Here is a 26,481-nt window from a genome sequence, read left to right on the forward strand (position 1 = left end):
TTCTGGAGATATCACAGGTGTGCGGCATATGGAAAGAGGTACGCAAATGGGTTGTGCTAATGAGCTCCAGCACCTCTTCTTCTACAAAATGACCCCTGCTCTCACTTCTTCCCCCTCTCATTTTTCTACCTCCATTCTGTTCTTTCTCTCATTCTTTCTTTGTATCTTTGTATTTCTGTCTTTTTATGTCATTTTGGCTGCAATCACACACACTAAATAATGCACTTTCAATTAGGGTTGCCAGGTCCAATTCAAGAAATATCTGGGGACTTTGGGCATGGGGTCAGGAGACTTTGAAAATGGAGCCAGGAGGCATTGAGGTGGGGCCAGGAGCAAAAATGTGACAACAAGCATAACTGAACTACAGAGGGAGTTCTGGCCATCACATTTAAAGGGACCAAACACCTTTTAAATGTCTTCCCTCCATTGGAAATAATGAAAGATAGGGGCAACTTTTGGGGAGCTCAGAGAATTGGACCCCCTAGTCAAATATTTTTGAAACTTGGTTACTTTTTTTATGAGAGGCACCAGACACTATACAGCAAATTTGGTGCCTCTACCTCAAAAAACAACTCATCTAGAGCCCCAGATATCCACAGATCAATTCTCCACTATACCCTATGAAAATTGGTCTCCATAGAGAATAATGGAGTACCCAGCAGACATTTCCCTCCCCCTCACACTTTTTGATGACCCTGAAGCGGGGGGGAGGGCCTCCAAATTGGGGACTTGTTTTTATTTATTTATTTACCTTAGATTTATATGCCGCCCACTCCGCACTCGGACTCAGGGCAGCTTGGCAGTGGTATGTGCAAAAAGGATCTAGGGGTCTTGGTGGACTATATGCTGAACATGAGTCAACACTGTGATGCAGTGGCTAAAAAGGCAAATGAGATTTTGGGCTATATCAACAGACATATAGTGTCCAGGTCACATAAAGTGACGGTATCACTTTACTCTGCTCTGGTTAGACCTCACCTAGAATATTGTGTTCAGTTTTGGGCACCACAATTTAAGAAAGAGAGACAAGCTGGGATGTGTCCAGAGGAGGGCAACAACAATGGTGTGGGGTCTGGAGACCAAGTCCTAGGAGGAAAGGCTAAAGGAGCTGGGTATGTTTAGCTTAGAGAGGAAACAACTGAGAGATTATAATGCCACCATCTTCAAGTACTTGAAGAGCAGTCATATAGAGGATAGTGAGGACATGTTTTCTGTTGCCCCAGAAGATCAGATCAGAACCAACAGGATGAAATTAAATCAAAAGAGTTTTCAGATTAAAATTAGGAAGAACTTCCTGACAGAGTGGCTCCTTCTCAATGAAACAGGATTCCTTGGGAGGTGGTGGGCTTTCCTTCTTTGGAGGTTTTTAAACAGAGGCTGACAGCAATGCTGATTCTGTGAACTTAAAATTCTGCAAGCACATTCTGATTTATGAGTCCTTATTGTGGATGTTTGTGATGAACTTTTGTGATAAATTTTCAGGCTAAGTAGTAAACAGCATTTCCCAGCATTTCTTTTTTGGAATTTTACTTCTATGCAGGGAATCCCCCCCCCCCTTTTCTCCTATTGATTCTGTGAACGTAGGCAGTTCATGGGAAGGAGGGCAGGAGGGGTTGCATCAGTACTTAGTTCTCATGGCCTTTTCTTACATGCCCAGGGAAATGCTGATTGCCACTTTGGGGTCAGTGAGCAATTTTTCTCCAGGTCAGTTTGGTCAGGGATCTTGGAGGTTTTTTGCCATCTTCTGGGCATGGAGAAGGGGTCACTGGATGTGCGAGGGGGGTATTTGCGAATGTCCTGCATTGTGCAGGGGGTTGGACTAGCTGACCCCTGGAGGCACCTTCCAACTCTATGATTCTATGATCTCCACTACTACCTCACACCAAAGACTGGGGGGAAGGGGTTAATCTTCATTTTACCTTCTGAAAATTAAAAAAAGAAAAAGGCCAAACACACTTTCCAGGCAAGACTTCTCTAGTGGGCCTGAGTATATCAGTAGGCTCATGACAGAGAAGACACACCCCAGTTCCTATCCATTTACAAATTTAAAACTCAAATTCAGCACTTTAAACTGAATCTGGAAAACAAACCTAATTCAAAATTAGACCAATATAATCAATTGCTTATCCCAGTCAGCAAATAGACATCGCCAATTCAGACCAGTTGCGATTTGCAAGAATGTTACTCACTTTCTCTAGCTGTTCTATGCAGAGTGTATGGACTACAATCTTGCAGGCTGCACACTTGCGCTTGGACATCGGTTTTTGCTATGAAGGAGAAAAATAAAAAAGCAGTCTTCAGCAACTACTATACCCTTGGGAAGTCTGCATGCATCCCCTTCACTTGAGCAGGAAGAAAACTTCTGGAACAAAGGCAAATGTAGGATAGAAATGCTGCTGGTAAAGCTTTCTCTGTCACCTGTGTTCTTCCACTGAAGAAGGCAATGAACTTGTGTACATTGGATGTGTTGCCTCTTAGTCATGGTTGAACAAATGGAAGCCAGGAACTAACACACATGCAGTATATACAGGTTACTGAATGATCATCACTCCCAAGTTCTCCAAGTAAAATTTGGCAACAGCAATGGAGTTGCATCAAGGAGAGTTCCGCCAGCTCCAGTTGTAGAGACTCAACACCAAGTCTGTGATTCTATTTTCTGCTCCTTTTATTCCTAGAAAGTCTGTCTCCTTTGAGGTGACCAGTGAAGCAATATATACATTGTGCAGCATTCCATTTCCAAATATCACAGTGGTGATGCCAGTAAAGCCCAGTCCAGCTATTAAAACTTTTTCTGTTTAGGGAGGTTTGCACCATTTAAAAAGTTTTTATTCTCATTGTACAATTGGGGAAAACTGTAGAACTTCCTTTTAAATTGAATAGTGGGAGACACTATTAAGCCTCACCAGACAAGGAGCAATAAATATGTAGGGGCAAAGGTTAGGAACTGTTAGAAACTATTCAGAGCATCAAGCAGAAATATTCTCTAGCTCTGCTACCACTTTTTAAACTGGGGATGTTAGTGACTGAACTTAACACTGTTACAAATAACAGCAAGAAGCTCTTCTCTTTGACTTGGATCCACAGAGCTTTTCCATGGCCAGAAGGTTTTCCACCAGTGCAGTGCAATTTTCTCACCTCCCTCCTCCCACTGCAGTCCAAAATGTCCTCTGAAATGCTTCCACCATGAAGAAGCTCCAGTGGATTAAAACCATTGCGTGGATGCTGCCAGATTATTTACAAGACATAACATCCTGCAATTCTGCTGGGGTTCTACAAAACACCAGGTAGTAATATGCACTGTAGTACAGATCCAAGTGGGCAGCCATGTTCCACTGTAGTACATACATACGTAATTTAATTCTTGAGTCATTGACCAAATTCAAAAAAGAGGAGTAAAAGATCTAATATCAGCTGGTATACCATCAAAATTCATACAGACATTATCAGCAATATCAGTCAACAAAACACCAAAATTAAACTACTATTAAATAATTAAAATCTCTGTTTGGGCTGACTAACTGTTGATAGTTTGTTTCTGGATTTTAATGCCCTGCATAGCAAATTTTGCCATGTTTAAAGTAATTACCTGCTCTCTATCAGCTAACAACTTATCTAAATAAAATCTTTCATTTTTCCCAGATAATTGAGAGCAGATTGGAGTTATATAACTGGCTCCACTGTAGTATCAGGAACAATAAAAAGGGCTGCATACCATAATAATCCCCACCCCACGTAAAGTTGTTACTGTGACACTAAACAATACCTGGGATGTGTGAATTAGGAGGATCCTCAAGTTCTCCACTAGATGGTGGTGCAGTCTCATATACTGACAAACAGTGCAATCCCAAGCAATGTTCAACACTTCTAAATACACTGAAGTCAATGGGTTTGGAACTCTGTTTAGGATTACATTGCATGTTTACTAGAGAGTAGTTGCTTCCACACTGCAAAGATCATCCATCATCTCCACTGCAAATGCTGAGTCATGTACCTTGGCAATGGAGCTTCCCAGAGCTGGATTAATAATTAAGCCAAGTGGGCACTGGCCTATGGGCCCCCATGCCTTTAGGGGCCCCAGGCTGACTTTCCCCCCAGTTCCCCCCCTACTAGCATCCCTCCCAGCCTGCACATGCAGCCAGCAACTGAGCTGCTCTTTGCTTGACTTGCCTGGTGTGGTTGATGCTGGCGTTGTCACCAAATTTGCCTGTCTTTGCCTCTCCCCTGCAGCTTAGTAAAAGGGGTGCCTGCAGGCTGCAGTGGGGCCGTGGGAGGTGGGGTGGGCGCTCAGACTCTGAGATAATTTGTGAGGAGCCCCCCAAGATTTCAACTGCCTAAGGGCCCCCATAGGGTTTAATCTGGCACTGGAGCTTCCATATAGGGGGGCGCTCTTTCTGTGTACTTTGATAAAACACTGTGATGTAATGCTACAATGTTTTTAAAGATCTCCAGTGATGCAGGGTACGAAAATGACACCAAGATAGGCCAAACCTTTGCAGGGCAAGAAAATATGCACTTTTCCATCCATGCAGATGATGTGCTAACATGCTTGGATTACACATTTTCAAAAACCAGATTTTGGGAGAGCATGCTAAGGATGGGGAAAGGATAACTAGAAAGGAACACTGGCATTTACCATGAGGGTTACTTCTGCTCTGAGGAAGGGACGGCAACTTGACAGGGGTGATTCCCATCTGTCCATCAAGTAGGCAGGATTAAAATTCTTCCAGACTTTTTGTCTCCTAGGTGGAGTTACCTATTTTCCTCAGTTCAGTAACTTATAAAGCAGTATCTATACTAAAATGCTAAGTAAACTATTCAACATTTTAGGAAACAGGAAACGTTTTAGGACAGGAAATGAGAAGGCATTATCATGGAGAAAACAGGTTGATCTCCCCCACCCCCTTAAATCAGCATGGGACATGTTGCCTCCCCCCTCCATTCTCAGAGCATAAGGAATCCTCATACGAAGTGCCAATGTTCCTTTCTCACTCTGAAGGGCAGGGCATCTTTACACGGGACACCCCAAAGCAGCTGTATCCCATTTCAGGTGGAAAAATTAGTCCATCTGCACTGCTTGCTGTAATACCCTCCTTCTGCATCAGCTGAGGCAAGGGTATTCATCTCGTAGTGTCTGACAAAAGTAGACAGAGATGACCATGTGCCGGCTTTACAGATTTCCCCAATGGAAGCTTTGGCATCCAATGATGCATTCATTGCAGCACTATGAATTGACTGAGCTGTAATTCCAGGTGGTACCTGGAGCTTGCTAGCTAGGTAAGCATGTGAGATGCACTATCTTACTTATTGTAACTCTTGACATTTGCTGTTCCTGATTGGGCAGGCTCACTGAGATAGAGAGTCCTTTTTATGAACTGATATTGTGTACCTGGTGTAGGTTCTTAGGGCTGTACAAAGATCTAGCGTGTGCCACTCCTCTTCTTCAAGGTGGGATGGTTTTCTGCAGAATGAAGGCAATGATATTTCCTGGAAGTGGTGGAAGTAAGTGTTCACCTTTGGACTGAATGCTGGATCTGCTCTTAGGGCCACATGTCCTTGTGAAAAACACAGATGATCCCTGGTAAATAGAGTTCCTAATTCCAAGGTCTTTTTGGCTGAAGTAACAGGTGTTAGAAACAGCACCTTCCTTCTGAAGCATTTTAGTGGAACTTCTCTCAGAGGTTCAAATGGAGGTTGAGTGAGTGCCAACTGGACAACTGGAGAGCTGAAATGGGGTACTCCTTTGAGAAATGTGCATATGTGAGAATGTCTAGATATTGAGCATCCATCAATCTGTGGGACCACTGCAGCCAGGACTACCACTTGTCTGAGTAGCATATTTTGGTCAACACGTTTTGCAGGAACACCAGGAATCGGTATAACATAGGAACAAATAGAGTCCCGTTGCGCAGAGTGGTAAAGTTGCAGTTGAAGCTCTCTGCTCATGACCTGAATTCAATCCCAGTGGAAGTTGGGTTCAGGTAGCTGGCACAAGGTTGACTCAGCCTTCCATCCTTCTGAGGTTGATAAAATGAGTACTCATCTTGCTGGGGGGAAAGTGTAGATGAATGGGGAAGGCAATGGCAAACTACCCCATAAAAGTCTGCCATGACAATGTTGTGATGCGATGTCATCCCGGAGTCGGAAACGACTGGTGCTTTCACAGGGGACTACCTTTACGGAACAAATAGGTTTAGGTGTTTTCATTTGCACCATCTGGCACATACCTTCCTTGAAAAATTACAAAATTTTGATGTAGAGCTCTTCTAGAAGCTAGCATGGTGCTTGTGACCCTTGTAGAATAGCCTAGTCTCAAGAGGACAAGTGAAGCCATGCTGGGTCTGGGTGCTACAATGTCCCTTGCTGAAGCATGTCCACACTGATTGCAATCTGCTAAGAATATTCTTCTGATAACTGCATGATGCTGAAAACCAGGGTCTGAGTGGCCAACTGGGGATCATGCAGTTCTGAGGCTTTTTCTTTGCCTCAGCATCCTCAGCATCTTTTGTAGTAGCTGAATAAGTGGGAAAGCATAAGGAGGTCCAGTGGTCAGGGGGACATTAGGACATCTGTTTGTTCTGTGCCATGCAACCTGAAGAATCACCTGGGTACATGGCGACTGAGGTCTGAGGCACCTTGAGAGACCATTCATTGTTCTTCAGCTTTTGTCTGCTTAGACTGTCTGCTGACACATTTTGCTGGCTCTTGGTCTGCTCTGCTGCTATGGACTTGAGGTTCCATTCTGACCAGCACATCAGCCATGCCATCTCTGTGCAAAGGGTCAAAGACATGGACCTGCCCTGCTTGGTTATGTAGGCTTTTGCTGAGATAGCATCTGTTCTTATTAAGACATGATTGTCCTGATCACATCCCAGAACCTGACTAGAGCTAATCTGATTGCCCTGCTCTTGAGAAGGTTGATGCTCATCTGGAAGAATTTTAGTCCTGCCTCCTCAGTGGACAAATGGGAATCACCCATGTCAAGATGGCCTCCCCACCACAGCAAAAATACAAGTAAGTATGGATGCTCAAAGCAAAACCAACCAAACCAAACAAAAAACCCACTCCAGTTTGAAAGCCAAAACAGACAAAAACCTCCATGTGGACCCCAGAGAAAGACTGCAATTCTCTCAAATAGATAAAAGATGAAAAGGCACAACTATCCAGGCTTTTGACTTCTCAGAAGTCAACCCAAGTTTCCCTGTTGCTTCTCAAACACCACATTTACAAACACTTACAACGACTTACCAGCATTTTTGCTATACAGTTTTGTTCTCCTACATAGCAGAAGTCCCCAGAGACGTTAGTTTCAAACCATATGTGCTCCCCATAAATTGCAGTCTCCTGAAAGACAGAGACAGTGATATTATTCCTTAGGGGTGTCGTGGAGTCTTATACTCAGCTTGGGGCCTGACTGTGATTTTCACCATAGCCATCTTCTCCAAGAGAAGGTTTATATTATACTCTCCAACCTAACCCAAAGGATGAATTAGCACTGGTCTATGTATTTAGTTTATTTGCTTTAGAAGACATTTCCAGTAAAAGCTGACAATTGAGGCTGACAAAATACACTTGCCTATGTCACAGAAAATTTCTCATGGTGAGATTCCACAGTAATACTATTACATGTGCAAACACTGGCTGCATGATGTGGTGTTTTCCTGTTGCAAGTTTCCCTTGTCAGTGCCCATCTATGAGATGAACCCAGGGCAGTGAAACTCATGTGATCAATCTGGTTGCCTCTTACCTATTCCTGGACACAAACTTGGAACTAATATTGTTACAGTTATACATTTGTACACTGCATTAAGAACCTTTCACTTATATTGTTCATTATTGTGTCCCTGTCCTTTTCGTCTTGTCTTACCTAGGGGCAGGGCTGTCTACTGCATGCATCTACCAGGTGAAGAATTCCAAAGCTATGGAGCTTTCCAACAGGAAAGATAGAAGGCCTCTTATGTCCAATTGCATATAGATGGGGAAAGATTTCCTGACTGCATATTCATATGGCAAAAGAGGAAGAACTTCGAGATCTAGGTCATATTAGTCCTTTAACGGATATATGCTATGACTGTTATCTGCATGGTAGCTTTCCTTGCTGCTGGCTATGTACTGTAGCACAGACTACACCATGGGAACATAAGAACATAAGAGAAGCCATGTTGGATCAGGCCAACGGCCTATCCAGTCCAACACTCTGTGTCACACAGTGGCAAAAAAATTTATATATACACACACACTGTGGCTAATAGCCACTGATGGACCTGTGCTCCATATTTTTATCTAAACCCCTCTTGAAGGTGGCTATACTTGTGGCCGCCGCCACCTCCTGTGGCAGTGAATTCCACATGTTAATCACCCTTTGGGTGAAGAAGTACTTCCTTTTATCCGTTTTAACCTGTCTGCTCAGCAATTTCATCGAATGCCCACGAGTTCTTGTATTGTGAGAAAGGGAGAAAAGGACTTCTTTCTCTACTTTCTCCATCCCATGCATTATCTTGTAAACCTCTATCATGTCACCCCGCAGTCGACGTTTCTCCAAGCTAAAGAGTCCCAAGCGTTTCAGCCTTTCTTCATAGGGAAAGTGCTCCAGCCCTTTAATCATTCTAGTTGCCCTTTTCTGGACTTTCTCCAATGCTATAATATCCTTTTTGAGGTGCGGCGACCAGAACTGCACACAGTACTCCAAATGAGACCACACCATCGATTTATACAGGGGAATTATGATACTGGCTGATTTGTTTACAATTCCCTTCCTAATAATTCCCAACATGGCATTGGCCTTTTTTATTGCACACACACACTGTCTTGACATTTTCAGTGAGTTATCTACCACGACCCCAAGATCTCTCTCTTGGTCAGTCTCTGCCAGTTCACACCCCATCAACTTGTATTTGTAGCTGGGATTCTTGGCCCCAATGTGCATTACTTTGCACTTGGCCACATTGAACCGCATCTGCCACGTTGACGCCCACTCACCCAGCCTCAACAGGTCCCTTTGGAGTTCCTCACAATCCTCTCTGGTTCTCACCACCCTGAACAATTTAGTGTCATCTGCAAACTTGGCCACTTCACTGCTCACTCCCAACTCTAAATCATTTATGAACAAGTTAAAGAGCATGGGACCCAGTACCGAGCCCTGTGGCACCCTACTGCTTACCGTCCTCCACTGTGAAGACTGCCCATTTATATTCACTCTCTGCTTCCTATTACTCAGCCAATTTTTGATCCACAAGAGGACCTGTCCTTTTACTCCATGACTCTCAAGCTTTCTAAGGAGCCTTTGATGAGGAACTTTATCAAAAGCTTTCTGGAAGTCAAGGTAAACAACATCTATTGGGTCTCTTTTGTCCACATGTTTGTTCACCCCCTCAAAGAAATGTAACAGGTTAGTGAGGCAAGATCTTCCCTTGCAGAACCCATACTGAGTCTTCCTCAATAACCCGTGTTCTTCAATGTGCCTACTCATTCTGTCCTTGATAATGGTTTCTACCAACTTTCCCGGTATTGAAGTCAGACTGACTGGCCTGTAATTTCCCGGATCTCCTCTGGAACCCTTTTTAAAGATGGGGGTGACATTTGCTACCTTCCAGTCCTCAGGAACGGAGGCAGATTTCAATGAAAGATTACAGATTTATGTTAGAAGATCCACAAGTTCAACTTTGAGTTCTTTCAGAACTCTCGGATGTATGCCATCCGGACCCGGTGACTTATTAGTTTTTAATTTGTCTATCAGTTGTAGGACCTCCTCTTTTGTCACCTCAATCTGACTCAGGTCTTTCAACACCCCTTCCAAAATTAGTGGTTCTCGGGCGGGCAAAAAGTTCTCATCTTCCACAGTGAAGACGGAGGCAAAAAATTCATTCAGCTTCTCAGCCATTTCCCTATCCTCCTTCAGTAATCCTTTTACCCCATGGTCATCCAAGGGCCCCACTGCCTCCCCGGCTGGTTTCCTACTTCTAATATATTTGAAGAAATTTTTATTGTTGGTCTTCATGTTTTTTGCAATATGCTCCTCATAGTCCCTTTTTGCCTGCCTGATCACAGTCTTGCATTTGATTTGCCACAGCCTGTGTTCCCTTTTACTAATCTCACTTGGACTGGTTTTCCACCGCTTAAAGGAGTCCTTCTTACCTTTTACAGCTTCCATTACTTTGTTTGTTAACCATGCAGGCCTTTTCTTATGCCTGTTTGTGCCTTTCCTAACTTGTGGTATGTATTTTATCTGAGCTTCTAGGATTATAGTTTTAAATAGTGTCCAAGCTTCCCCAAGGGTTTTGACCGTATTTACCTTTCCTTTCAGTTTCCTCCTCACATGCCTCCTCATCTCAGTGTATTTACCCCTTTTAAAGTTAAACGTGGTTGTGGCGGTCTTTTTGGGCAACTCCCTATTTATACAAACGTCTTGGCTTCATGTCTGTTCTCCTGGAGATATGCCTGGCCCCAGTCCAGAAGACCCATACTGCACCGTGAACCTATGAACTCATACTGGACATCAGAAGCATATTGCTGTGTCAATTATACAATGTATCAACCTCCCACTTCCTTCACCCAGGAGAAAGAGAAGAAACTTACGCTCCAATCGACAGTACTGCGAATTTCCCTCTCTGAGTCCCTTCTCAGGGCTAGTGTGGGGATTGGTTGGGCTACCATATGCTGGAGACCAGATTTGGCAATAGCTTTTCTGAAAGACAGGAGGAAGCATGGCTGTATAAATATTTTAGCAGATCATAATATTAATAATAAACAAGCTATATTCACAGCTCCTCTGGAAGTGGCATGCTAAAAGGAGACAGAAGGGAAGAAAGAGTTAGCATCAGCCCTGGGAAGCAGCACAGACGAAGACAGAAATCCTCCCAAACTGCAGAACAGGCAATATTTACTCAGCAGTAGACAAAGGACTCACTGTCCACCTGTCCTAGTGGCAGGAGATCCAGCCTATAATGTTTAAGCACTTTAAAAACACACCACAAGGCAACTGCTAATGCACAGCAAGCTGTTTGTAGGCAGCAGCACACTGTGCGGATGAAGCATTTTGTACCATGCCACTGCAAACATATTCTGTGAAGACAACATCTGCAGAGGTCTGGTTCAAAATCAAAAGCAGCTTCTTGGTGGCAGTCCTCAAATGTGGAATAGTCTGGAATCCCTCCAAGAAAAGGAAAAGGACCCCAGAGAAAGATTGTCATGCTCTCAAATAGGCAAAAGATAAAAAGGTCTTTCCTTGTTGCTTCTCAAACACCACAGAATTGAGGGGGAGGGGGTTAGAATTAAAGACTATGTATAAAGATACTGTGGATGAATACAAGTTAAACCATAATAATCCTTTTTTCTCTCCTCACAAAAAGATAAGAATCAGTGTTCCACTCATAAATGTGTAGTGAAATAATTGGTAATATCCTGCCTTTGTCACTCTTTAACTCTTCTCTACATGCATAAAAGGAATGATTAAAATTTGTTAAAGGATATTAAATACCTAGTTGGTGGTTTCTGAGTATTTACCCTAAGACATCTGGAATGAGGACTTATTGAAAGACTCTGTCTTCTCCACTATTAAGAATGCCATTACCACTGGTTACTGTAGGCCAGGGTGCCAAGTAACCTATCTGTCTACCTAACTAGGCTCTGCAGTAAAATGCACAAAGACTAGAGATGTAAAATTTCCAGAAATTTTGAAGTTTGGAAAAACCCTCAATTTTCAGAAAAATTGAAAAAAAAAATGCTACATTAGCACTTTTTTCTTTTCCAGATTAAAAGTCATACTTTAGGAACATAAAATATGACTATGGACAATTTCACTTGGCATGAAATTATCACAACTAGCATATTAAAAATATAGTGTATCCAAACAATTATTACTAACAGAATTTACTTTTTAAATAATATTTATTTGTAATTGTAACAAATGGAGCAACAATCTCCTGAATTGTTTACTAGTTTATGTGGAACAGACAAAAAAAACCTCCACAAAACAATTTTTAAAAATCCAGAAGTAACAATTATTTATATTTCCTCTCCACAGTATTAAATAAAAAACCCTCATTCTCATAAAAATAATTGAAGAGGGGGGAAGTGTATAGAAGGGAGTGTAGGACAAAGTTTCAATGAATGGGCATGACCTAGGACTTGCTTGTCCTCAGTACACAGAAATAAGATTAATCTGATACCATACATATTTTTTTAGAAATGATTTGGAAAATATTTGAGCACCTTATCTTAAAATATTTTATTCATCATGTTAAAATAAAACGTTCCATAATCAATTTCTTTTCTTTTCTTTTTTCAAATTTTCCAGTTTTTTTGGGGGGGGGGGGGAACAAAAAAGGCTTCAGGAAAAAAAATGGAAAAAATTCATATTTTCCCCGAATTGTTCTGGTTTTTTTCCGGGCCTTCATATCTCTAACAAAGACCTCTCTCTCTTTCACCCTGGGCCACCTCAAATGAGGAATCCCTTATTTACTTCCCTTTCTGATTAGCCTCCTGACACTGTCATTTGAGGAAATCAGGAAATGGCACATAAGAAAAGGAAGTGAAGCTCTAGATGCTTAAAGAACTAGTAAAGACTAGTGGTTAGAGTCTTGGGCATGTAAAACCCAAATTAAAACCACCAAAGTTCACTGGCTGGCCTTAGGCAATTCATTCCCTTACAGACTGACTGATTTCATTAGGAGCTCCTTGTGCAAAGAGTGAGAGAGAAATGTTACAAAACTTTCATCAAGCCTATCATCAAAGGAGAAAAAAAATCAAAACAGTTCTGGCCATGTTGCTCCCACAATAAAATGAAATTCAATGAGTGTTTTTGTTCCAATGCAATGTGCTGATACTCTTAACTCCCACCTCCACCTAAATAAGTATGATGCCATTTATAAATATTGCCCCTGACCAAGGGTGGAAGAGGTTCTGCCAACTCTGTTCCTTAACTTATATACCGTAAGCCTGGTTTTTGAAGCCACTTTCCCCAGACTCCATCTCATATTCAAAACAACATAAATATCCCTCCTCTTAGAGATTACATACGGCGTTTGGGCACTGCAGCCTTCAGAGAAGTCAGTGCGACAGCCACTATGAACAGAATCCTTTCCCAGGAACGTATGTGCAGTTGCCGACAGCCACCTGGTTCCAGCAGGCACCTTCCACCTCCTGGCAGCTCTCCATGTTCTGACAGGCTGGAGTAAAGCACCTGGCTTGGGAGTATCACTTGAGCACCGCTGTTGGCTCAAACATCTGTAGCGGCCTTGAAGCCCATAGGCTGCTTTGCTGTGTACAAACTCTGCAGGTAGGAGGTGGGAGGAGCTGCGGCGCAGGCAGCGAGGGCCTCGGAGGAGAGGCCTCAGGCCAGTGGAATTCTGAATGGGGCGACAGGTGCACAGTGAAAGCTCTCTCTGCAGCTCCTTCCTCTCCTGCTCTCCTGTCAAGTTAGCTCCTTCAGAGCCTGAGGAGGCCATTTCCTCACTCTGGTCACTCTCCTCTAGCCTCTCCTCAGGAGTTTCTGGGCTGGAGCTTTCAGTACAAGGTGACTGCCTCCTTTCCTCTTCCTCACACACTTGGATGAAGCTGGCCAGCAGAATGGAGGGGCCTAAAAGATGAGTGTCTATGATGCGCACTTGGCCCCCACGCTTCTTCTGGACAGAAAATCTAGGGCTGAGATGAGGGGCGGTGGTACTGGATCGCCTTCGGGCATTCAACCTAGGCTTGCGCCGGGAGCCCAAGCATGACAGCCCTTGTAGCTGTGCACTGGATCTGCGCCGGCGTTGTACTAGCATGGCAGAGGCCTGACCCACAACAGAGCGCCGCCTTGCTTTGCTGGCAGGCAGGGCCACCACACTGCTACGCCGGGACCCTGCTGACACATTCTTCTTCCTGAAGTGCTTTTTGAAAAAGGTTTCCATAGCAAATGGGGGCTGTTAACAAAGAAACCAGGAGGTTAATTTACGAGCTCATCTTCCCCATCTAAGTTATCCTCCAAGATGTAACTGCAGTGATCATAGGACACCGCTTCTGCATCTCATGAACTCAAGCAAAACTAGGTCCAACAAGCCCCATCTAGACTCCAGCCCTAGCCCTCCAAACATCAGACCTTTATGTTAGGCAATTACCAGGCAAGGTTTTCAGACTCAAACAGCAAGCTGTATTTAGCTCTTGAATCCAACCCAAGTACCCAGTTCATCACATAGTACTTAGAGAGAGAGAGAACGTTATGGTCTAACACCATGTTCATATCTACACGCATGTAAATTGAGCCAAGAGAAAAAGAGGGGTAACCAATAATCTAATATACAAAACCCCAGCATACTGGCACTTCCCAGCTCTCCCATTGGCCTGCAATGCGTACCACATCAGCCACTGGCCCGTCAACCACCACTCAAGAGAACTTGCATGCTATTGGCTGGATCTGCTCCTCGCCCTTGCCCACTGCCAGCCACAGGACAGATGAGGATTGAGCCACTGGAAAAGCTGTGGAGCAGTAGCTGTTGCTAGGCAACCCATTTTGGTTCTGTCAGTAAAAGGCAACCAAGCTTGGTTCTGTCAATAACAGGTGATCGGGGAGGCCCTTTCCAGGCCTCTTTTGGCCTTTGAGGAAGAACTCATTGGGACTAGCCCTGACTAGGGCTATGAGTACCAGGTTGGTGGGAAATTCCTGTAGTTTTTTTGGTGGAATCTAGTTTGGGGAGGGGAGAGGCCTCAGCTGAAAATAATGCCATAGAGTCTACCCTCCAAAGCAGTTACTTTCTCCAGGGGGAGAGAGATCTGTTGTCTGGAGTTCAGTTGTGATACCAGGAGATCTTCAGGCTCCACCTGGAGGTTGGCTACCCTTGGCCTGGCTGCTTTCTACTGCTACTAGGAGGGAGATAGGGTTGCCAACTCAGGGTGGGAAATTCCTGGATATTAGAGGGGTGGAACCTGGAGAGGCTGGAATTTGAGGAGGGGGTGAGACCTCAGACAGGTACAATACCGTAAACTCCACCCTTCAAACCAGCCATTTCCTCATGGAGAACCATTGTTGCCAATCTCCAGGTGAGGCAAAAAAGGGAAAGGAACACCGAAAGTAGAAGACTGGGAGAAAACTGTGTTACAAGTGAAAAATCACCAACATTGAATCACTGTTACTCACGAGAAGTACTGATTACATGTTACTCACAAGAAGCAATGATTACACTTTTCAAAGTCTTCTAGGATAATCTTAATCTCTTTAACACCCTCTTTAGGGCTAGTCATAATTACAATAATATCATCTGCAAAAAGGTTAAGCTTCATCTCTTCATTACCTATCTTATAGCCCTCAATTCTACCCGAATTTCTAATCCATTCCACTAGTTGTTCCATTGCTATTATAAATAAGAGAGGAGATAGAGAACAACCCTGTCTTACTCCTCCTTGTATAGGAAATGCTTGTGTATGGTTATTATTTACTCTTACTTTTGCATTTCCTCCTTTATAGATCTTCTGAAATGACTGTAAGGACCTTTTCCCTATCCCAATTTTCCTCAATATTTGCCATAAAAATTCGTGAGATAGAGTATCAAAAGCTTTAATAAATGTCCAGTTTTAGTAACTCTATTTTTTCCTTCTGACCATGATATAGGACATTGAGTATATTTCTAATGGGGTGTGTGATGTTTCTACCCTTAATAAACCCATATTGGTCCCCTTTAATGACTGTCGAAATGACTTTCTGAAGTCTATTAGCCAATATTTTTGCAAAGATTTTATAGTCTTGGTTTAATAGGCTTATTGGTCTATATGAACCTACCTCTTCCAGGTCCTTTTGAGGTTTTAGAATTAATATTATTTCTGATTCCCTCCACATATCTGGGGCATTCTTTCCTCCCAACACTTCATTGAAAACTGCTTGCATTTCAGGTGCAATAATTTCAATCATTTCTTTATAGAATTCTCCTGTAAAGCCATCTAGCCCTGGTGATTTGCCTTTTTAAAAACCTTTTATTACATCCTTTATTTCCTGGACTGAAATATCGTCTTCTAATGCTTCAATCCTCTCTTTCTCCAAAGAAAGACTAATTGACTCCTGGAACACCTTTATGGGCTTTTCCTTATACAAATTTTTATAAAAATTCTCAAAGGCCTTAATAATTTCCTTAGGGCTTTGTGTTGAATTTTTGTTAATTTTTATACTTCTAACCTTCTGTTTTGCTTTTTTAATCTTCAAATAAGTTGCCCGTCTTTTCGCCGTATTAATACTATTCCTCTGAAAATCATTCCTTACCATAGTTTCCTTTTTCCATATTGTAGCTATGTCTAGTGCCTCCAGCTGTTTTTGGTTCTCTTTTATATTGTTCTGTTTTGCAGGGCAATATTTTATCGTTTGCTCCTTTTGTAACTTCTCCAATTCCTGAAATTTGGCTTGTCTTTTTTCATGCCATTCTCTTTTCATCCTCTTTTCGCTCTTTATACAATGCCCCCTTATTACTGCTTTGGCAGCATCCCATAATATGTTAGCGGGAACCGTTCCTCTATTTTCCTTAAAACATATATTTATCTGTGTTTTCATAAAGTTTCTATCCTCTTCTTTTGCCATTATTAAATTATATCAAATCTATTATATCTCCAGGGTCTATTTGTTATTGATAAATTTTACTCCAACTCAATACTTAAAGAAGCGTGGTCAGCTATCCAGATTGGGAAGGTTATAATTTTTTTATAGACATATTATTATACTTTTCCAGGATTATATAATCTATGCATGACGCCGTTTTATGCCTACTAGATATGTGTGTGGGTCTAGGTCTAGAACTTGTAAACTCATGTGCTTCTTTCAATCCCCATTCTTCCAACTTAATATTTTTATTCTTTGTTATGTCCATGTTAAAGTCCCCTGCAACTATTAATTCACCCTCTGAGAATTGTTGAATCTTCTTGAAGACCTTAATTAGAAAATTCTTTTGTTTTTTGTTTGGTGCAAAAATATTCACTAAGGTAACCCTTTTACCTTCCATTTTAAACTTGACTAATAGGTATCTACCTTCCTTATCCGTTAATGTTTCAGAATCCTCTACTGTTAAGTTCTTATGGATCAAGGTTGCCACCCCCCTGGCCTTGGAAGTGCCTCTAGTTTCTGCTAAGACCTGCCAATACGGATCTTTTATTAACGGTGTTCTATATTTTTTTTATGTGTCTCTTGTAGACACATCAAATCTATCTTTTGTTCTCTAGCTAATTTAGTTAACCTGTATCTCTTAAGATTTGATGTTGACCCATTTACATTCAGTGAAAGTATTCTTAATGACCTATCCATTTTCTTTATTTTTTTTACTCATTGGCCTCCCTGGCTGTAGGTGTTTATTTATATATATTAGGAAATGCTTCCCCCCCCCCCCCGTGGTTGAGACAGAAATGTGGATGAAAACATCATCCCGTCTCCCACCTTCCAGAGTGTATGCATCCCTAATTCTCCCCCTACATATCATTCCAGATAGTTAGCTCATTAAACTCTTGTATACTTCCCTTTATGAGATATCCTCAAGAGAAGCCACCCTTCGCCTTTTATTGAGCTTGCTTGATGCTCCTTCTCCTGGATCGTCAGGTGTCTTCATGGTTTCCTCTTCTCTGCGTACACTCAAGTCATCTGTGGCAAGTCCCAATCTTCTCAAAAGTTCTTCTGCCTCCTTGGGGTTTCTAGCTATCATCCTCTTCCCATCTTTAAATATTATTATTGTAGATGGGTACCCCCATGAAAATTTTACTCTGTTATCATATAGCTTTTTCCCATAAGGTCTCATTAGGTTTTTCTGCTTAATAGTCTCTTGGCAGAAGTCTTCTCTCACCCAGACCTTATTACCTCTGAAGGACAAATCCTTCTTCTTTTTCAAAGTTTTATAAACTTCTTGCTGTAGCTTCTCTCTTGTAAATTTAATAACAACATCCCTTGGAGCCCCTCCCTCTCTTCTCCTCTGTAGTCTATGGGCTCTTTCTATTTCTTGAGGCTGAACCTTAACTCCTTTCTCTTCAGCGTTCCCTCTAGAAGTGTATTATTTATCTCCTGAAAAAATGAGGTTGGCTCTCCTGTTCCTGTCTGAAATCATTGCCAGCTGGCTAGATAACTGATCTATTTTTGTTTATTTTTGCTTGCAAGTTCCTTGGCTAAATTGGCCATCTGAGTTGTATCTCCGAGTTCTTCAGCAATATTCGAAACAGCTTCTTTTACTGTTTTGATTTCTTCCGATAGCTGCCCCAGTGAGGCTGTTACTATATTTTGAAAAGCAGACAGTTGCTCAGATAACTCCCTAAGTGTCTCCGCCATTCCTCACACTTTACTAGGCCTAATGAGAGCTTGTATTCGCTCAGGGCGTTGTCTCCTTAGAAGAGTAAAAAATAGTTGTTTTCTTACCCTTGGAATGCTCAGATAAGACTTCTTTCAGTCACGAAAAACTCCTACAGCAATTTCCTCTTACTATTAGCCTTGAGGACGGACTTATCTCAAATTATTTGAGCATTTAGCAAATTACGCTGAGGAGAGAACGGGCCAGCTGTTGGCTTTCTTCAGTGCATGTGTACAACTCCCGCACAGGAAAAGCACTTAATACATGAAAATCATAGGAAGGTGCCAGAATGTTCTCATCCAGAAGAACATGTGAATGTGACACAATTCCGATAAAGTTCGTGTTTCGAATGCGATTCTTTGTCTTATAAAAGAAGGTAGTTTCTAGAACCGATAGTGCCTGCCTTGAGTAAACGAATCAGCAACATTGCCATTATAGAGTATAGAGCACTGGGTAATCCATGTCAGTTTAGTTTTGATTTTTGTATGTATACTTTAAATATATAAGAGGCTTTGTTGCACTGTTGGTAACAAATACCTTTATTTAATTTCAGATTAATTGCTCTCAGCTTGTGGCGTTAGCCGCTCATAGAGAACTGTTGCCTAATGAAGTTGACCTAAGCGTATTATGAATTGAGCTGTGGGTGAGTTTTGATTTTTTGTAAATGGTTGCAGTTACGACTTTTGTGGAGTCTGTTATATCAGTTGTATATTTGTATTATTTTTATATTTAGTTCCAGAAAACTACCTTCTTTTCTCAGACGAAGAATCGCATTCGAAACACGAACTTTATCAGAATCATGTCACATCCACATGTTCTTCTGGATGAGAAAATTCTGGCACCTTCCTATAATTTTCATGTATTAAGTGCATTTCCTGTGCAGAAGGACTATACATGGAATTACTGTAGATTGATATATGTGCTCATATTTTCAGTGTATGCTTTCTTCAATGTATGAGGGTTAAATGATTTTTCTAGGCATTATTAATAATAAGCAATGTGTAATCAGTACTTCTTGTGAGTAACATGTAATCAGTACTTCTTGTGAGTAACATGTAATCAGTACTTCTCGTGATTTAGTTGGTAATTTTGCACTTGTAACATGGTTTTGTCCCAATCTCCAGGTGAGGGCTGGAGATCACTTAGAATTACAACTGCTCTCCAGATGGCAGAAATCAGCTTCCCTGTGTCATTATACCCTGATGAAGTCGCTCCCCTCCTATCTTGGTTCACACTGTGATTTTGGACCAGTCACAGACTTTCAGCCTAAACTACTTCAGAGGGGTGTTGTGCAGATCAAAAGGGAAAGAGGAGAAAGATGTAAGCTGCTTTGGTCCACACTGTGAAGAAGAACTGTACTTTTCCTAGGTAGAGAGAGAGTCAGATCAATTCCCTTACAGAAAATGGCCACCTTGGGTGGGTGGGAAGATGCCAAGGTTGGGGGGAATAAATGCCTTCACTTGGGTAAGTAGGTGGGGAGTCACTCATTAGACCCCATTGTATTTTTCCCCACAACAGACCTTATTCCTAGTATGAAATAAGTTGGATGATGTTCGTCATGTTCTAAAGCCCAGCTCTGTCACCACTGTGTTTGTAGCTAAATCAGGATTGTTTTGGGGTATGAAAGAAACCAGAATTGCTGCATACCTAACTGTAATCTTCCAACAGATGACATGTGCATCAGCCCCAAGGCTGAATACGGATTTTTATCCCACTACAGATGCTAATTTTCTTCCCTCAAGCATTTCCCCTCTTCTCTAATCAAGCTGATTACAATGTACCTCTGCAAGCTTTACAAGCATTCTTTATAACACCCCTCCCACCTTCTGACTGCGAAAGGACTCGGATCTAAATTTCTTCTCTTCTGTGTCTGACAAAAAGAGTCTTAAAACCTTCTGCCCTGAAACTCTTGTTCATCTCTAAGGTACTACTGGACTCAAATCTAACTGTTCTACTGCAGACCATCAACATGGCTGCCCTCTGAAACTATCTGAATTGATCTTACTTGTAGCCAGACATGTTTACTGAAAAACTCTGAAATGTATGAGCAGACATCCAGGTTGGGAGTTCACATGTTCTCTATTAACTGGATATGCACAGGTACCAGGGATATCTATATGTGCTATACCCTATCATAAGTTATATACACCCACACAAGTACCTTCACTCTCACATCAGCAAGGAATGATGAAAGAGCAGCAATCTTAATGAGGTTCAGGGAGAAAGCCACTCAGCCGACTTCGGTAATCCTACTATAAAAAGTCATCCCAGGGATGTGTCCAGACACAAAAAGCATGTTGGCTCATCCTGCATTCAGACCCTCAACAAAGTAATGGGAAGATCAAGATAGATGGTTTGGAAAGACAACATTTGGCAGAGGCAGGCCAGGGAAGTGAAAGAACAACAGCTCTTCAGACACCCAGAAGTGAAAAAAGAATTCTAAATGTGCGGAAGAATGCGACCCCATGTGCAAGACTCTGTAGTGAACTCCATTTTGTGTTTTAAACCACTCCTGGGTTGAGACTCACCTACACAGGTACAACAAAGGACTCCTATTCTCTTTATCTGCATCTTCTACTTTGATAACAGCACAGTACAAGGGTCACATGATAGATACCCCTGTATCCCATGTGTCCTATGGCTTCCATTTCCAGAAGCTTGTTAACATCTAATGCAGCCATCTGGTATTAACTCTATCAACACTCACTTTCCATAGGAAACTATACATGAGTGAATCCTTAGATCTGCATGTAATACTTAAGACAGAGTTGCCAGATTCTATTCAATCATATTCTAAATCAACCAAATCTGAGCATATTATGCAAATAGATTGCAAAATACACAAAGCAAATGCCAAAACATTGATGATTTACCACCAATTATTTGTGTTTGCTCCTAATATGCATTAAAAAAAACACTGCAGAACAATCTTTCCTTACTTTCGTCCCCAGAAAGAACAAACTATCATCATTTATCAACATATCAGGCCTTTTTTCTCTGAGGCTGATACACCAGCAAAACCTGCTAGAGAGAGATATGGCAGAGGCTGCTGTGTCATATGCCACCACTTCAAAAGAATATGGTTCCTGGGTTAATATAGAAAAAAGTTCAAAGCACATGGAGTAGCTCCTTGATTCTCTCCCAAACCTTTTGTATTTTTAGTATTCTTACACATCTAGAACTGAGTCTTAAGGGCAAATGAGAGGTCAACTTTAAATACGGGGTAGAATCCAGATTTCTAACATACTGTCCAAATTTCAGCTGATCAGCTACAAAGCAGACTGTGCCATCACAGGCATTTCACTAACAACTATTAAATTCTGATGTAAAAAAACACTTTTCTTGGACTTATCTGTGAATGTGTGGCATTTAATGGAATCCTGCCAGAATGTACTGGGCTTGTCATTTTAAAAAGGCAAAACAGTAATGATCCTCATTCCCTACCTCTTTAATAATAATAATACTTTTTATTTGTATCCCGCCCTCCCCGCACAAGCAGGCTCAGGGCGGCTCACAACATATAAATGCAATACAATGCAATAAAATCATACATAGCAATAAAATCATCTTAAATCAATATACAGTTACATTAAAATTAACATTAAGGTGCTAAATAGATCTTCTTAAGTTCAGCGGAAAGAAAAGAAAACATACACAGCGGCATTATCTTAGCTCGGTATGGGTGAAGGCTCAAAGGTCTCAAATTTGCCCTTTTTGGGCAAAATTATCGAGAGGGCTGTGGCGGTGCAGTTACAGGAATTTCTGGAGGACGCTTCCGTCTTAGACCCATGCCAGTCCGGCTTCCGCCCGGGCCATGGGACGGAAACAGTCCTGGTCGCCCTCATGGATGACCTCCGACGACAACTGGATCGAGGCGGCTCGGCGGTACTGCTGTTGCTAGACCTATCGGCTGTGTTCGATATGGTCGACCATCGGCTGCTGACCCGCCGCCTCGCCGACGCAGGAATTCGGGGGCTAGCCTTACAGTGGCTCTCCTCCTTTCTTGACGGTCGAGGACAAAGGGTGGCAATTGGGGGGGAGCTGTCTCAGAGGCACCCACTTCATTGTGGAGTGCCTCAGGGAGCAGTTCTCTCCCCGATGTTGTTTAACATCTTTATGCGCCCCCTTGCCCAGATTGCACGGAGGTATGGGCTGGGCTGTCATCAATACGCAGATGACACCCAGCTCTATCTACTGATGGACGGCCGGGCTGGTGATGTCCCTATAAATTTGGACCGGGCATTACAAGCCGTGGCTGACTGGCTCAGGCTGAGCGGGCTGAAGTTGAATCCGGCAAAGACTGAGGTCCTTTGCGTGGGCCGCGGCGGACCGGGAGGGGAGATTACCCTACCGGCCATTGACGGTGCGCCACTGGTACCAGTGCGCAAAGTCAAGAGCCTGGGAGTGCTACTGGAATCCTCTCTATCAATGGAGGCCCAGATAGCCGCCACTGCTAGATCCGCCTTCTTCCATCTCAAGAGGGCGAGGCAGTTGGCTCCCTTCTTGGAGCGCACCGACCTAGCAACTGTGATCCACGCAACGGTCACTTCGAGATTAGACTACTGCAATGCCCTCTACATGGGGCTGCCCTTATACCGAACACGGAGGCTTCAGGTAGTCCAGAACGCGGCGGCCAGGCTGCTGGAGGGACTACCACGGTGGGAACCTGCGTGGCCTGGGCTGCGGGATCTGCATTGGCTGCCGGTTGTGTACCGTGTCCGCTATAAAGTGCTGGTTATTACCTTTAAAGCCCTATATGGCCGAGGACTTGCCTACCTAAAGGACCGCCTCTCCCCATATGTGCCCCAGAGAGCACTGAGATCCAGCTCTCAGAACTTATTAACAATCCCTGGGCCAAGAGAAGCTAGGTTGAAGGCTACTAGGGAGCAGGCCTTCTCAGTGATAGCCCCTCGTTGGTGGAACGACCTTCCAGAGATGATGCGAGCCCTGCGGGACCTGAACCAATTCCGCAGGGCTTGCAAAACATTTCTTTTCCAGCTGGCTTTCGAGGTAGAACCTGATTAATCCGACGTGTGGACATCTAGCCATCTTGTGGATATTATGATTACAGTATTTTAGCACCTATTTTATGTATTTTATCTATTTTAAATAATTTACTATGTAATTGATATATTTAAAATTGTTTATATTGTTTTAGATGAATCATGGGATCCCCATGTCTGTTAGCCGCCCTGAGCCCGCCTTGGTGGGGGAGGGCGGGATATAAAAATAAAGTTTATTTATTTATTTATTTAAGAGGTATGTCTTACAGGCCCTGTGAAATTGATCTAAACATCGCAGGGCCCGTACCTCCTCTGGGAGTTGATTCCACAGTAGTGGGGCCGCAATGGAGAAGGCCCGATCTCGGGTGGTCTTTAATCTGGCCTCCTTTGGCCCAGGGATATTCAGCTGGTGCTTACCAGCTGACCTCAGTGCTCTCTGGGGCTCATATGGGGAGAGACGGTCCCTCAGGTAGGCAGGCCCTTGGCCATATAGGGCTTTAAAGGTCATGACCAGCACCTTGTAATGAACTCGGTAGACCACTGGCAGCCAGTGCAGTTTGCGCAGCCCTGGCCGCATGTGCTCCCACCTTGGGAGCCCCAATAGCAGCCTAGCCGCAGTGTTCTACACCAGCTGCAACCGCCAAGTTCGGCACAGGGGCAGCCCCATGTAGAGGGCGTTGCAGTAATCCAGTCTCGAGGTGCCCGCAGCATGAATCACCGTTGCCAGGTCCCGGCGCTCCAGGAAGGGGGCCAGGTGCTTTGCCCGCCGAAGATGAAAAAACGCGGACTTGGCAGTGGCTGCTATCTGTGCCTCTATTGATAATGAAGGCTCCAGAAGAACTCCCAAGCTCCTGACCCTGTGGGCCGCTTTCAGCGGCATACCGTCAAGAGCTGGCAAGGGAATTTCCCTTCCGGGGCACCGCGACCTAAGCAAAGGACCTCCGTCTTCGCCGGATTCAACTTCAGCCCACTCAGTCTGAGCCAGCCAGCCACGGCCTGCAATGCAAGGTCCAGGTTTTCTGGGACGCAGTCAGGTCGGCCATCCATTAGTAGATAGAGCTGGGTGTCATCTGCATATTGATGGCACCCAAGCCCAAACCTCCGAGCAATCTGAGCAAGGGGGCGCATGTAGATGGTAAACAACATCGGAGAGAGGACTGCCCCTTGTGGCACTCCACACACTAGTGGGTGCCTCCGGGACCGCTCTCCCCCAATTGCCACCCTTTGTCCCCGACCATCAAGGAAGGAGGAGAGCCACTGTAAGGCCGACCCCCTAATCCCTGCGTCGGCGAGCCGGCGGGTCAGTAACTGATGGTCGACCGTGTCGAACGCAGCTGACAGGTCTAACAACATCAGCACCGCCACGCCGCCTCAATCCAGATGCCGCTGGAGGTCATCCACCAAGGTGACCAGCACTGTCTCTGTCCCATGGCCTGGACGGAAGCCGGACTGGCAGGGGTCTAAGGCGGAAGTGTCATCCAAAAAACTCTGTAACTGTAGCGCCACTGCCCTCTCAATAACTTTACCTAAAAATGGTAAGTTCGAGACCGGTTGGTAATTCGCCAATTCGGCCGGGTCTGCTGTACTTTTTTTTAGGAGTGGGCGGACCATGGCCTCTTTCAATGCTGAAGGAAATTGTCCTTCCAAGAGGGATCTATTTATGATATCCCGTACAGGATATCTAAGTTCCCTCTGGCAAGATTTAATTAGCCAGGAGGGACATGGGTCAAGATCGCAAGTTGTAGGGCGCACAGTAGAGAGAATTCCGTCGACTTCCCCTAGGCTGAGTGTGTCAAAGTGGTCCAAGGCAAGACCAGAGGACAGGCACGGAGCCTCGGGTTCTTGTACTGCATCTAATGTGGCGGGAAAGTCCTGGCGGAGCGACGAGATTTTATCTGCAAAAAATTTCACAAAGGCCTCACAGCCTATTTCCAATTCACTCATATTTGGTCTGCCTTGAGGCAGAGTGGTCAAATTCTCAACTATCTTAAATAACTGTGCTGGGCGCGAATTTGCAGATGCAATCCTAGTCGCAAAGTAGTCTTTCTTTGCGGCTTTGACTGCCATCTCATAAGACCTCATAAACGTTCTGTAGGATGTTCTCGTCGCTTCGTCACAAGTATGCCACCACCGCCTCTCTAGGGTCTGAGTCCCTGTTTCAGCTGGCGCAACTCCGAGGTGTACCACGGAGCCAGCCTATTACGGGGGCGCAGAGGACGCCGGGGAGCGATTTCGTTGATGGCCCTAGATAGCCTGTCATGCCATCGTTGATGGCCCTAGATAGCCTAGATAGCCTACCAGGTCATCAAAGGAATCGCTAGGGGGCCAGGGGTCCCGCAGAGCCATTTGAAACCGCTCAGGGTCCATCAGGCTTTCAGTACCAAACCTCAGATCCAGAATATGTGACATATTGAAGAGAACAGGCAATTTGAATATGTGCAGCTAGAATGCATTTTTAACCACTATAGAATTCTATAGCTGCAATTAAAGACAGAGTGCTAAAAAAGATTAAAAAGGTAAATGTAATCCCCCTCTGCAAGCACCAGACGTTTCCAACTCTGGAGTGATGTTGCTTTCATGTTTTCATGGCAGATTTTTTACGAGGTGGTTTGCCATTTCCTTTCCCCCAGCTGGGTACTCATTTTACCGACCTCAGAAGAAAGGAAGGCTGAGTCAACCATGAGCTGGCTACCTGAACCCAGCTTGGGTCAGGACCAAACTCAGGTCATGAGCAGAGCTTGGATTGCAGTCAGGATCAAATGAAGCTTGCATCTGGATCGAACGAAGCTTGTGTCAGGATCGAACTTTAAGGGTTCTTTAAGTAAGATTAAGCCTTAACAAATTAAGCACAGATCACAACACCAAATCCTCAAGATGATTTATTTTAATGGAGTCAACCCACACATTTGTAAACTAACATATCATATAGCAGCATTTGCCAGTGCAGCACGCTTGTACAGACAAATGATGCCAGTTACAAATGGCAATACAGGCTAGTGTTCACATGGAACTTTTCAACTCTTAATAGGTAGATGGCTGGCACAATTTTGCACAATGCTTTGAACAAGACTACACAGATATGCTGGTCTCCCAGTTGCTGTGTGAGAAAAGCGACCCAGTAGAGCTAAACCCTTCTCTGTTAAGTGGTTAGACCTCACCTAGTGTATTGTGTTCAGTTTGGGGCACCACCATTTAAGAAGGCT

At 43.6% G+C, this 26,481-nt stretch overlaps 1 protein-coding gene across 7 annotated transcripts in view; it reads right to left on the reverse strand.

Annotated features, from left to right (window-relative positions):
* Window positions 1-26,481, reverse strand: part of DGKZ (diacylglycerol kinase zeta) — a 202,235-nt gene that overhangs the window by 61,402 nt on the left and 114,352 nt on the right. For 5 of the 7 annotated variants that reach the window (XM_060261192.1, XM_060261190.1, XM_060261189.1 and 2 more), the window contains exons 2-4: window positions 10,573-10,681; window positions 7,246-7,341; window positions 2,190-2,267 (exon numbers count right to left, since the gene is read on the reverse strand). In XM_060261192.1, coding sequence (XP_060117175.1) covers window positions 2,190-2,267; window positions 7,246-7,341; window positions 10,573-10,681 — 283 coding nt within the window. Of the gene's footprint in view, window positions 1-2,189; window positions 2,268-7,245; window positions 7,342-10,572; window positions 10,682-13,014; window positions 13,899-26,481 lie in introns of all 7 variants that reach the window. The other 2 variants (XM_060261186.1, XM_060261187.1) reach the window with 1 other exon arrangement.

The sequence above is a fragment of the Heteronotia binoei genome, chromosome 21 (assembly GCF_032191835.1).
Source record: "Heteronotia binoei isolate CCM8104 ecotype False Entrance Well chromosome 21, APGP_CSIRO_Hbin_v1, whole genome shotgun sequence".
Classification (NCBI taxonomy): Eukaryota; Metazoa; Chordata; class Lepidosauria; order Squamata; family Gekkonidae; genus Heteronotia; species Heteronotia binoei.